The 12,964-nt window shown below is 36.5% G+C and overlaps 1 protein-coding gene across 1 annotated transcript; it reads right to left on the bottom strand.

Moving 5' to 3' along the window:
• Positions 1-5,973: 5,973 nt before the first annotated feature.
• LOC116298927 (adenosine receptor A3-like) lies at positions 5,974-7,192 on the bottom strand. Its single transcript, XM_031707508.2, has one exon. It carries the CDS (start codon positions 7,143-7,145, stop codon positions 6,177-6,179), a length of 969 nt encoding a protein of 322 aa, XP_031563368.2. The 5' UTR covers positions 7,146-7,192; the 3' UTR covers positions 5,974-6,176.
• Positions 7,193-12,964: the final 5,772 nt, after the last annotated feature.

The following is a 12,964-nucleotide window of genomic DNA, read 5'->3' as shown; positions in this document are numbered from 1 at the left end:
TACGCAAACTGCTGTATGTATTATGGTGACTGGACTGAATTGCGTGTTTTCGTTGTTATCGTTTGAAAACATACGAGTTTGGTTCATTAAGTGAACAAAAAATTGAATTTTGAGCTTATTATCAATAATTACCTTAATCTATTCTAGTTTAAAATTCTAGTAAATAATGTTAAAATCCAAGTAGTCGTTCTAAAAAGAAACTCCTTGTTCATCATAAATTTTGTTATTTTGAGAACGAGCCCGGGGCACTTCATTGTTCTTCACTGGCGTATTTTGAATCAGCGTGAAATTCCATTCAAAAGATTGTGGCAAAATTTGTTCAAAATTTCCCGTGTATTACACAGGGCCGTAACCAGAACTTTTACAGGGAGGGTGCACATCGAATAAAATCGGACCATTTATCGTTTTTTTCTCAGTGGCGTAACTAGGGATCTTGCAGGAAGGTGCACAGGCAATAACTTGCAGAACCAAAAAGAAAAAAAAGTTAGCCAAAAGAAAGCAGAGAAGAGAAAGAATTACAGAGCGATAATACACGGTCTGTGAACCGGTTTTGAACGAGTTTTTTTCTTTTTTTCTAATGTCAGCGCGAGGAAATTTCCTTTTTTTCCCTTTGTGATGTTCAGTGGTTTGAGAATGTAACTTTTAAGTTTGCTTATTTACAATATGAAAATTTTTTTTCGTGTCGTGCAATAAACGATATATTACACTGCTAGTTATGTACCACAGCCGGATAATTTTACTCGTGAAGCTACTTTTTTCCGGGGCTTGAAAAAATAAGGCTGCTTTCACTCGTAAAATTATCCAGCTGCAATAAATAACTATAGGAGTGTAATAACCTCTATTCGTTACTGCTATATATTCATCTTATTGGTTATAATCTCCAAATGTGAATTTATTTGTAAGGAGCCAATGAAATACATATTAGATGTTGATGTTGAATGAACCATAAAATATTTCAGCGAAAGCACACTATGGAGCACATTGGAAGTACAGGTTCTCCTTGAGATGCACTTAAAAGGACTTGAAGTGGGAAACAGATGAAAGAGTTCAAAGAATAGACAGCGCATGGCGGAAAGGCGTATATCATTAAAATCATTAAAGTCCTTCAATGAAACTTTAAGATTCAAAAATACAGAATTACGATATATTTGGGGCTTAATTATGAAAGTTGTTGCTCTCAAATTCTGTTTTAAACTCTAACTGAAGTTAGTAGAATTGTTAAATGGCTAGCTATTGCTTAGATTGATTGGTTATATTTAATTTCGCTGGGTTTAAAAGGAAAAACTGATTATACAAATCATTGAAAAGTTTCTCACATTATCATTCCTCCGCTGGAAATATCGTGAAAACTATAAACTTCGAGTTCTCTCCGTTTTCGTTAAAACGGTAACTAAGATCTAGATTACTTTATACTTAAATCTAGATCGGTCGACAGTAGTGAATGCATTTAAGACTTAAAATCCGTCGAATTTTCTCATTCCTCGGCTCAAAATTCTGGATACTTACCGACTCAAGCTAGTTTAGGTAAAGTCCCGCACAATTGTATCTAACGCAGTAGGAGTTGAAAGTAAGCTACAGGGGCTACATGCCACCTCAAAGTTCCTATGTAAGAGTTTTTTTTAAATGAAAAGTTTCGCTGCTCATTGTATAGTTTTAAATCACACGTGTTTAGCTAGGTTTATCGTTCCTACCTCACACGAAGTCCGAGATGTCCCTAACAAAGGATGAAATAGCAAATTTATCCCAACATTAACGTTCGATTTTGGAAACTCACCTGCTAACTTAACCTTTTTTTTTCAGTATTCCACGAGTTGCACAGATAAAAACTGCTGTTGCGAGTAGAAGTCTATAAACTGACTGCCCATTGATTCCAATACTGATTTCGCATAACAAAAGCTAATATTTGGGTTAACTTATAAACATGGCCTAAGTGTAGACTATTAAACTTACACGCTCTATAATCTCAAGTGTGCTCTCGAAATTTATGTAATAATAATAATGATTAGATTCTTAAGAAGGCATATTTACAAAATTCGCAATGCTTTGTAAATTTTATAGTATAAAAATATGAAAAATATATAAATGAATTAAGCTAAGTATAGAAAAATAAATAAAAAGCTTCTTTATGAAAATAAATAAAGGAATAAATAGTGTCCAAAATAATTGTCCATTTGAAAATAACCTTGGTTGGGTGGGATAGAAATTGGTAGCTTAATGTTAAAGGTGTATAAAGGAGAGTTTTCCTGAGGGCTGAAGCTCTAGGAAAGGCACGTGTACAGATTAAAAGAAGATTTAGGCGAAGCTCAAGTGTAAATGGCGAAAATTCAACTGGTAATTACCTATCAAAACGTGTGCTAAAGCACAAATTAACGGGTGTTATTATTTTACACGCTATCATGAGAAAAAGGTAAACGATGGTAATCACCCGGTGTAATTACTAAGCTTAAGATTCTCGTTTACGGCAAACGTGAACCGTCAGTTGACCATTAAAAAATTCTTTAAAATTAGTGAAAAGGAATCGCAAAAATCTCCAAGTAGTAGATAAACAAAAGAATACTTGTCTTTGTCGAGAAGGTTTGCAAAAGGTAAAGTGAAATGTTGGGAAACGATAAAAACGTGGCCACGTTTGCCGTTTGCGGGAAGGAAAAACTGGAATCTTAATCTGCCTAAATCCTAAACTAACACTCGCTTGGATTTATCATGAAATGTTGATAACGAAAATTAGTCTTAATTACTGGGTTAAAATCTGTACTAGCGCATGCTTGAATATGGTGGTAATTTTCTCGCGATATGAATGCAATTGGTGAAAATTACCAGTAATCAAGAAGCGAAAGCTCTTCAAACTCGTGCAAATTGTTGGTTAACGATAGTCACAAGATATAAGATAGGTATAAAGGCCTAGACAGAGCTACCAAAGAACAAAAATAACACCATATTAAAAAGAGCAGTAAGATATTGTAAGAGATGGCTTTTTTAATTCTTTGAGGGCAAACGCCGCAAGAAAAGAATAAATAGATGAATGATTGTATATTTTTACTAAATTGATCTGTGTTTAAAAGTCTAATATGTGAGACTATGCAAGTTAGCTAAAGGGCTTTTCAAAGAACAAAAACCATCTTTACTAAAAAAGACACAAAGATATTTAAAGATCTGGCCTTTTTTATACTTTGGTAACTCAAACAGCCCAGTATTGAATGAATTAATGAATGTGTGTCTGTCTTAAGCCCCGTTTACACTGGCTATTTTTGCGGCGATTTTTGTGGCAATTTTCGGAAATATGAAATCTTTTGTCTCATCCTTCAAAAGAGACATTCGTCTAGGAAAATCTTGGTATCCTGAAAAAAACTTTACGGATAAATTCTTTACCATTATTTATTATGGACAAAATCGCAACAAAAAGAAAATCGCAGCAAAAATCGCTAGTGTAAACGGGGCTTTAGTTGTCTAATAGTCACTTTGTTTTCTAAGCAGATGCTCCATAAAGTACCCCAAAAAAGTAATGCGAGTAAACAATAACCAAAGAAATTTTCTCATCCGGGGACGTAGCAGTGAAATCAATAATCAACTATCATTAAAAATTGATTTATCAATTTATATTGCGCAAAAAATCAGTTTAAAAAATTTTCAATTGCGCATTACAATATATAAGTCTAAAAATTAATCCAGAAGACTCTTCTGACTCTTTTGAAAAGCATGAATAATCAATTTAAATAAATAAATAAGAGACTGTGAATACATTGTAAAATAATAAACCTATTTAACACGTAATGCATCAATCTGCGCGTGCCCGGTAGAACAGCGCCCGCGGCGTTTTCCACCACGCGCTGGTTCGACCTGTTTGTATTCAAACCTTTTCTCGGCCTTTGATACAGATTAGTTGCCCGAGTCTTACGTTGTGAAGCATTCGAAAATACTAGTGTCCTTAGAATGGATGCAGTTCTTCTTCTATGTGTTGCATGCCAACAGAATGTTAAATAAAGCAATATTTTGTTCCAAACAAAGCGATCAAACAAGTCAAAAACATTAAAATGTACTCATTCGCCATATTTGTTTTGAAACTAGGACGGGAGGCCTGGAGAAGAGATCCCGCAATGCTATAGACGTCATTGTTTTCAAAAGGCTCCGTTTTGGACTATCCACACTAAAGCGGTGTGTATATATCCGTTTTCATTTGGCTCCACTTTGAACAGCATTTTCAAATCGATTCCTATTTGATAAATACGCTCATCATCTTCGAGCGATTTAGGCCTCGCTTACACGAAGCCGGATGTTTTTTTTATACGGGTAAAAAAATGTGCGTGTACATGCGGCTTCGTGTAGCGCTCATCGTTTTCGACCGTTTACACGATAACGCTCATAGGAGCTAAATGAGCATGCGTATGGTTCCTGAGACTGCGATCTCCTACGTTTAGTAACGTCAGCGTTTACGAAAATATCCGGCTTCGAGTGTTTACACGGAAACGCATAGCCAGCGTTTCAAAAATATCCGCTTTGAAAAGCGTTTTCGAAAATAGCCGGCTAAAGACCGTCTCCGCGTTAACGGTAGGCCTAAACGGATAAAAAAAAATATGCGTTTACAAAAATATTCGGCTTCGTGTAAACGGGGCCTTAGCGTAGACGGAGAGCCAAAAAGCATCGAAATGTCTTGACATTAGTGTGGACGGAGTACTAGCGTGACAAGCGGACTTTCTCCCCTTAGGGGAGCAATAGACCTTATTATTCATTTTCTTTTGTTTTTACTCTTCGAAAAATTCATGAGTATCTCAAAGAATACGAAAGGAATAACGATGATATCCCGACGAGTTTCAAAACAATAGCTCTTTATTCCCCCAGAGGTTTGTCACGCTGAATTGGGAAAACATTGTCACACCACGAATAAGGTCTATTGCCAACTTTAGGAACGAATTGCCAACTTTAGAATTAACCTAGTTAAAAAATAAACACCATAACAAGAAAGAGTACATCGTAATTAGTAAATGTCTGGAGTTTCAAGATATTGGGTTTTCATACCTTTTGTGTAGCAAACTCACAAACATACATTTCTTTAAAAGGTTCGATATTTTTGATTGCTTATAATTTAGCTGTTACTGAGCCAATCGAAGCCAAACTGCAGAGACCTGTTAATTTTGATGTGCTCTTTCTCGTCATGGAAATATTATATTTTTTTGATAAGATTAATTATCAAAATCTTCTTTCTGCTCGTTACCCGTCCTTCACTCGTTTCTGAAGTAACCAATAAACTATCACCTGGACGTAGATTGATTGACTTTATTGCTTATTATTTGTAACAATTTGGTTGACATATTTCTTTTGCTTGGGCGTGTCTTGTTACGTGGCGGATATGGTATTTATTTTACAGCAGTGATGCGAAATTTATCTTTTTTGTTTTCCATTTCAGACCACATGTCATTCTCTTGAGAATAAGATTCTTTGTTTGAGTTGTATTCATATTCATGTGTCTTCTCATGCGCAACCGTTAAACAAAAAATTGATACTCTAGGGAATGACACATGGTCTTGAGAATAAGATTCTTTGTTTGAGTTGTATCCATATTCATGTGTCTTCTCATGTGCAACCGTTAAACAAAGAAATGATACTCTAGGGAATGACACATGGTCTTGAGAATAAAATTCTTTGTTTTAGTTGTATCCATATTCATTTGTCTTCTCGTGCGCAACCGTTAGACAAAGAAACAATAGTCTAGGGAATGACACCTGCTATGGAATGGGAAACCCCAAGCTAGCGTTGATTAAATAATTCTGATTTCCATTACGAACGCAAGTAATAATTATAAATAATATATGAACTAATGATAAATACATTCTACTTAACAACACTATAATGTAACTATATATAATTCATACGAGCAAACTTTGGACTGATATCTAATTGAGGGCAGGGCTAACTCACTGATAAAACCCTGAAACAACCTCTGGGCTGATCTAAGTCAGGGCATGGCTAACTCACAAATAGAACCCTGAAACAACTTCTGGTCAGATCTAAGTCAGGGCATGGCTAACTCATAGATCAAATCCTGAAACATCCTCTGGAAATGAAGATCTAAGTCAGGGCATGGCAAACTCACAGATCGAACCCTGAATTGAACGTAACATTCTCATTGTTGGCTGCTATAGTTCGGGTCAGGGCGCACCTAACATTAACTCACAGATTGAACCTTAAAAAGAGGATTTTCTATCACTCGTTTTAAAGGATCTTCTGCGATTTTTCGGCCTTGGAATAGAATGAAATGTTCGTGAAACCTCGCTAGAAGCTCTTGTCTTCCCAAGAACCCTCATAATTGCATTCCTAAACTCTCTCAGGCGAAAACAATAAACTAGTGGATTTATCGAAGAATTGATATAGATTATCGTTGTTGTAACGTTGAGAGCGAGTTTGTATTCTTTAGTGAGTCCCATCACTAGCCGTGATGCTAGAGTACCCATGTATGGGACATAGCACAGTACAAGTATTATATATATGTAAACCATCGTAAGGACTGACCTGCGATACTTAGACAGGTTCAGTGCATGAAAGGCAATCCTTTTATCCTCTACATTGTATGACGCGGTATTATCATAAACTTGCGTTTGATGCTTCCTGACCACTTGGAAAATCTTGAAGAATGTAAAAGAGGATATCCCCAAGCACATTACAAGTGCTATGACACCAAATCCTAAAGAAACTGAAACTTTCCATGGGTAAAATGAGACGAAGAAGATTCCAATGAGCCAGAACATCGTGATTGTCTTAACCACTCGTTGTGTGGTTACAACAGCAACGTATCTTAAGTGAAGGTACAAAGCCAGGTATCTGTCGATGCTGATGCACGTGACCGTCATGAAAGACATACCTGAGAAGAGATTGGCCAGCATGTTGACGACAACGCCGCAATAACATGACATATCCACAATACCATTCATCTCTGCTATTTTGTAGATGACATAAAGTGGTTGAACTAAAAATCCCGTTGCGAGATCCGTCACTGCTAGGTTACAAATGAGAAAGCTTGATGGCTTATGTAAGGATGGAGTCTTAATGATTGAGTACAGAACAAAAAAATTTCCAACAACTGCTGAGATCGCGAACACAAAGTTGAAGACGCAGTTTATAATGTAGACATCTTCTAGGTACTCCAAGAACCACATATTGCTTTCAACTAAAGGACAGGTGGCGATGTTATTTGTATTGGAGTTGTTTTCCATTTTGACTTAATTTGTCATTCAAGAATCCTATTATTAGGCTGTCTTTCGATTCCAGTATTTTGCTATTGCTTGATTCTTTTTCTCATTCATGGAACATATACTCTGTTGGATTCCAAAGAATCTTTTCAGACGGTTCTTTCGGGTTTCGTCTTTCACGGAAAAAGAAAAAGAACTAAATTGAAATATACCATTAGCATTGATTGACAGTATTATTAGTATTAGTATGTGATTGGTCGAAGAACGGTTATTCTGAGAGGATATTCACTGCGCATGCTCGAGTGTTGAGTACCCAGAGCCTGCGTTTCTTCTGGCCTGCGGCAAAGAACTAGGGCTCTGTCATAATCCATATTTTGGCGCATGCGCAATTTTCGGAAAGTGAGATATAAACGGTCAAAATAAGCAAATTTTGTTGAATTTTCTATTGGATTTGGCGATTCTATCCCCCACATAAACAAGCAGTGACGTCAGTCACAGTGAAATAAGGCAATTGAATAGAAATAAGACTTATAATCTTTGAATAAAACAGTCGTTTCCCAGCTTGCTACTTTCCGGGCTGGCACCGTTTGTTAAGCACTGGAATATATCATTGTTCTTTGAAAATTATTCATGAAAGCTACTATACTTTATTATTCATGTTGCTCGATTTTAGATATAAGATTATCATTATTCCTTTCTTCACAATTCACTTGGAAATCAAGATTCGATAAAGGTTATCTATTATTTTTCTTATATAATGCCAAAATTTTTAAGATTAAGCTAACAATAGTGGCGAGGCATGTGAATGCGCACGTTTCTGAGTGTCACCTCGTTTCCAGGCTACTCTCTTCATTTATTGACATGACGTCAAGCTCGTGATTTGACTCTCAGAGGAGCACCGTGACCGATTTCGGAGGATCGAGCGGTCTTTTGTCAATATGTACGCGATGTGTAAGGCGATCATTTTTATTAATAGAATCATCTAAAGACAACTAGAAAGCCGTTTTGTAAAGAATAAAAAGCGATTCGTCTATATTGGAAGATAACTCCGAGTGTTTTGCCAGGCTACGTGTGTTATCTTAGCCGCGTCCGCCATTTTGAATTTGGGAGAGCTAACTGTGAGTAGCCTGGGGAATGGATGGGTGGATTCTGAATCTTGGTGTCATCTTGTGAGTAGAATTGTTTGCTGGTTCTCTCCCGTCCTTCGAGAGTTATTCTACGGATATGATTTTCCGGTTTTTTCTTTCCTCTACAAAAAATAATAATATTTTAAACCCCCAATTCCGATTCAGTAGAAAATAAAGAGGAACTGAAACAATAGCACTGTAAATCACAATTAGATTTTACTTTTGATCCATGATAAAAATTATCGTTAAGGAAATAAGAAAAAAGCTTAAAGTGAAACAGGTGCCTTTGAAATCTAAGCACAATGCATTTTAATTTGAATCCAACTATTTTCTATCAGCTTTTATTTATTTTATTTTATTTCATTTATTCATTTATATATATATATTTATTTATTTATTTATATTTTTTGTTTTATTTCATTTTGTCGAAAAGAAATTTTTTTTTTTACCAACAATATGCTACTAAAGATATTTGGTAAATCTTATTCTTTCATTTAAGAAAATCTTGAACTACGAAATGTTGCGCTACGAATATCCTTTTTTTTTTTTCGTTGTTGACGGGTTAACTAATTTGTTGAGGCTGAAAGAATGAGCTTAATCACCTAGAGCAAGATTGAATTTCCCCTTATGTTTAGTAACTCTTCTGTAGAGAATTCGAATATAAAATGCTTGCTTGAAAATATTTTCAATAATGTGGCTTAGCAAACAGTAAAAGTAGAATTGAATGACAATCTTACCTCGTTCACTTGCTTGGTTTCGCTCTTTCTGTTCTGCCATTCATTTGTAAAACATTCTGCAAAGTCTTTTGACGATATATATATATTTTCCAAAACTTAGCATTGATTGGTTGCTAAATTTGCAATAAATTGCCATGGCAACTGAAATTTATCTGAATTTCGTGTCAAAATTCTCAATAATTCTCAACTCAGGAGCTATAATGACTTATAAAATATTATCCCCTTTGAAAAATATGTAAAAATTCTTTCTGAATAAATATTTTAATAAATTTTCGGTTTGTTATTCAACTCCTCGATCGAGAAGTTTCGTAATATTGGGGAGTTTTTTTGTGTTTGGGTGTTAAAACATTTTAAAACCCATTGAATCTCTCCTTTTTTTAAGGTAAAATCTTCTCCCTTGTTCCCTCAACCAAAAAGTTACCTCCGGATATTCTTAACTTTTTCTTTCAATGATTTAAATATCTTTTATTCTTTTAAGAAAACTGAAATACTTCCCGAGAAGAAAATTCAATATTTGGTTTAATACTTTTCCGAAATTCTTTATTCAATTTTCTGCCTCTTGTTTAACTTTTTTTCATTCAAACCTTATTTATGTCATCTTCTTTCCAAATGATATTTTGTTTGTTCTACTGATTCAAGATTAACTTCAAGATTAAACTTATCATCAGCTTTGGTCACGACTCTCCCACAATTTTGCACGTGTCGATTAACGATAGATTCGATGCAAACAAACACACACACTCGTTTGATAATTAAACTTTGACGTGGACGCTCTCTTTCTTTTCAAATACATCTTGACAAGATACTTGAAAAAAGCTAAAAATCATTCGATGTGTGCGGCAGCGCATGAATTTAATTCGTTTTTAGTTGTTTTTTTTTTTGTTTTTTTTGTTTTTTTTTGTTTTTGTTTTTGTTTGTTTTTTTTGATTTAATGGGTTTTTTGAAACATTGTTATCAATATAGCATCTTAGTAACTTTTTACGAGTCCAAAAAAAACTTAAACAGAAGCACTTCAAGAAAAAGGGGAAATAATGAAAGCCTAGAGCGAAGAGAGATCACTTGAGTTCAATGTAAGATCTAGAAAACTTTTTTTATTGCTAAACTTAGACAATTTGAATAGGAGGAGAGAAAATGCAAAACTTAAAGGGAGAAATATCACTTGAGTTCAATGAAGACCTCGGAAACTCTTAATTGCTAAACTTAGTCGAGCTCTTCAATAAAAGGGTGGAATATGCAACAAAACCAAACTAAAAAAAAAAAACAACTTATATTTCAGAACTTAAGATCAACTTTTTATTGCAAAACTTAAAGCATTTCAGTCATAGAGGGAAAAGTCTGCATTGACACGTCTGTTTTCTTTCCGGTAAAATTAACTTCTTATATTTTATATTTTTATTTTAATTTAGAGTGTAATTTTAAGATATTTAACATTAAGGAGAGATGAGTCCTGTTCAGGTCGGGCTCAGAAAGAAAAGAAAGAAAGAAAGAAATTGAAAGAAAGAAAGAAAGAAAGTTAGGAAGAAAGGAAGGAAGAAAGAAAAAAAAGAAAGAAAGAAAGAAAGAAAGAAATAAGAAAGAAGAAGAAAAGAAAGAAATAAAGAAAAGAAAGACGAAGCACAGAAATAAGCAATAAAGAAGAATACATCAACCATAAACCTGCGCAACCCCCCCTCCGCAACGCCCCTACCTCCTCCCGTCCCCGCGCCCCGTCCCCCCCCCTACCGCCCCCCCCCTCCCGCCCCGTCCCTCCCCTCCCCCTCCGCCCCCCCCCCCCCCCCCGCCCCCCGCCCCGCCCCCCCCGCCGCCCTCGCCCGCCCCCTCCGCTCCTCGCGCCGCCCCGCGCCAGCCCCTCGCCCCCCCGCCCCCCCCCCGCCCTCCCGCCCCGCCCTCCCCCAGCCCTCCCGCCCGCTGCCACCCCATCCCTCCGCCCCCGCCATCTTACAACTTCCCATCCATCTTTGTCCCTTTTTTTTTTTAAAATTGTTCAATTCTTAATCTATTTATTCATCCAGATAAAAAGATTACTTAAACAAAAGTCTAAATATTCTCTCTTGTCTCATTTAGCTCATGCAATATTTCTAATAGTAGTTTATAAATCGCCCCAAGCTATGAAAGCTAATATTATGTTTTCTAGAGAGCGAGAGTAAATTTTGTTTCTTTCATTAACACTTAGACATACTGACTCCATTAACAATTGCCTCTGTGTTGGATATCGATACCTTATGCTATTCGTTAAATAAATGGTTCATTTCGTTCTTAACGAAAGATTCTTAAAGGATCCTTACGTATACGCATTTCAATCAGAACATCAAAAGAATATATGAAAAGATATAATGAAGCCAGGGGTTTCTCAGCTGCAGGATTTCGAGTGTTACCCCCGCAAAAATTGGCAATATAGCAGCAGGTGTTAGCTTTTAGGCGTTGATTTTTTTTTTTTTGAATATTAGACTAGAATTAGATTAATTTAAATCTTCTTGTCCAAATCTTCAGAAAATACGTGAGCACGTTCCAAACGCCTCCTACTCTTAAAACTAATGAATCCGATAAAACATTCAGACATACCTCCCTTGATTCAATTTTTTTTTTTTTTTTGTTTGTCTTATGGTTCTCTGTGAGCTAATGATCTGTGCCCTGACTTAGATCAGCCCAGAGGTTGTTTCAAGGTTCTATCTGTGAGTTAGCCATGCATGACTTAGATCAGCCCAGAGGTTGTTTCAAGGTTCTATCTGTGAGTTAGCCGTGCCCTGACTAAGATCAGACTAGAGGTTGTTTCAAGGTTCTATCTGTGAGTTAGCTATGCCCTGACTTAGATCAGCCCAGAGGTTGTTTCAGAGTTCGATCTGTGAATTAGCCATGCCCTGACTTAGATCAGCCCAGAGGTTGTTACAGGGTCCAATCTATGAGTTAGTGAGTTAGCTGTGACCTGACTGAGATCCCGCAGCCCAGAGGCTGTTTCAGTGTTCAAGCTGTGAGTTATCTATGCCCCCATCGATCACCCTAGAGGGTTGTTTCAGGGTATCGATAAATTGGGGTTTTGAACAAGGTGGCCCTTTTTCAACTGAATTCATCAGGAATTCTGAACTCAATCTGAATTCATCCGGGGAACCCGGCAGTATATCCGTAAATCATAAGAGAGAACTAACAAGCAACTCTATGACGCATTTGATGTGGCCGAGTTCAGGCATCAAACCTTAAAGACGTGACAGTAAGAGTTAACTATCTAAAAGCTAGTGTGAGCTGCGTCGGTGTTTATAGTGAAACAGTAATGATAAAAGGGTAAATTTTACACCGTAAAAAGATGAAAAATTTACTGACGTTTCGGACGCTAGTTCTTCGTCGGAGTAAAAGAGTCGTGACAGTACTATACCACTTTTTCCTTTTCTATTCATGGTCTATTTTGGCATGAATATCTTGTGGGATTAAACGTTTTCTGTGAGTGACTAATCAGTAGACTCTGCCTTGGGCGTAATGTTTTCTCATTTCACGCCACATGGCATTCCCTAGAGTATCATTTCTTTCTTTAACGGTTTTGGCGAGAAGACACATGAATATTATATATAACTCAAACGAAGAATCCTATTCTCGTAACACGTGACACATGGTCTGAAATGGGTAAACGTTACATCAAGACAAATTAGATTATTGATTAATCGCCTTCACAGTTCCCTGCGCCATCTTGAAAGGTAGCCGTGCTTTGCATCGAAGGGAGACGAACGGTGAGCTTGCAATATAGAGACCTTTTTAAAACACCTTGAACATTTATCCACATGTCTCTATCATTGCAAGTTAACCGTTCGTCTCGCTTCGATACAAAAGCATGGCTACCTTTTAAGATGGCGCAGGGAACTGTGAGGGCGACTAATCTAATAATTTAATAATCTCTGATGGCGCAGGGAACTGTGAAAGGAAATATTGGCTTACC

Source organism: Actinia tenebrosa, unplaced genomic scaffold (assembly GCF_029948245.1).
Source record: "Actinia tenebrosa isolate PJP-AT-01 unplaced genomic scaffold, QUT_ActTen_1.0 PGA_scaffold11__36_contigs__length_13525064, whole genome shotgun sequence".
Lineage (NCBI taxonomy): Eukaryota > Metazoa > Cnidaria > Anthozoa > Actiniaria > Actiniidae > Actinia > Actinia tenebrosa.
Note: the sequence above shows the minus strand (reverse complement) of the source record. Positions and strands in the feature narration are given on the sequence as shown.

What these genes read in the sequence shown, in the direction of transcription:
- LOC116298927 (XM_031707508.2), bottom strand. Translation starts at nt 7,145, where the DNA reads ATGTGGTTCTTGGAGTACCTAGAAGATGTCTACATTATAAACTGCGTC.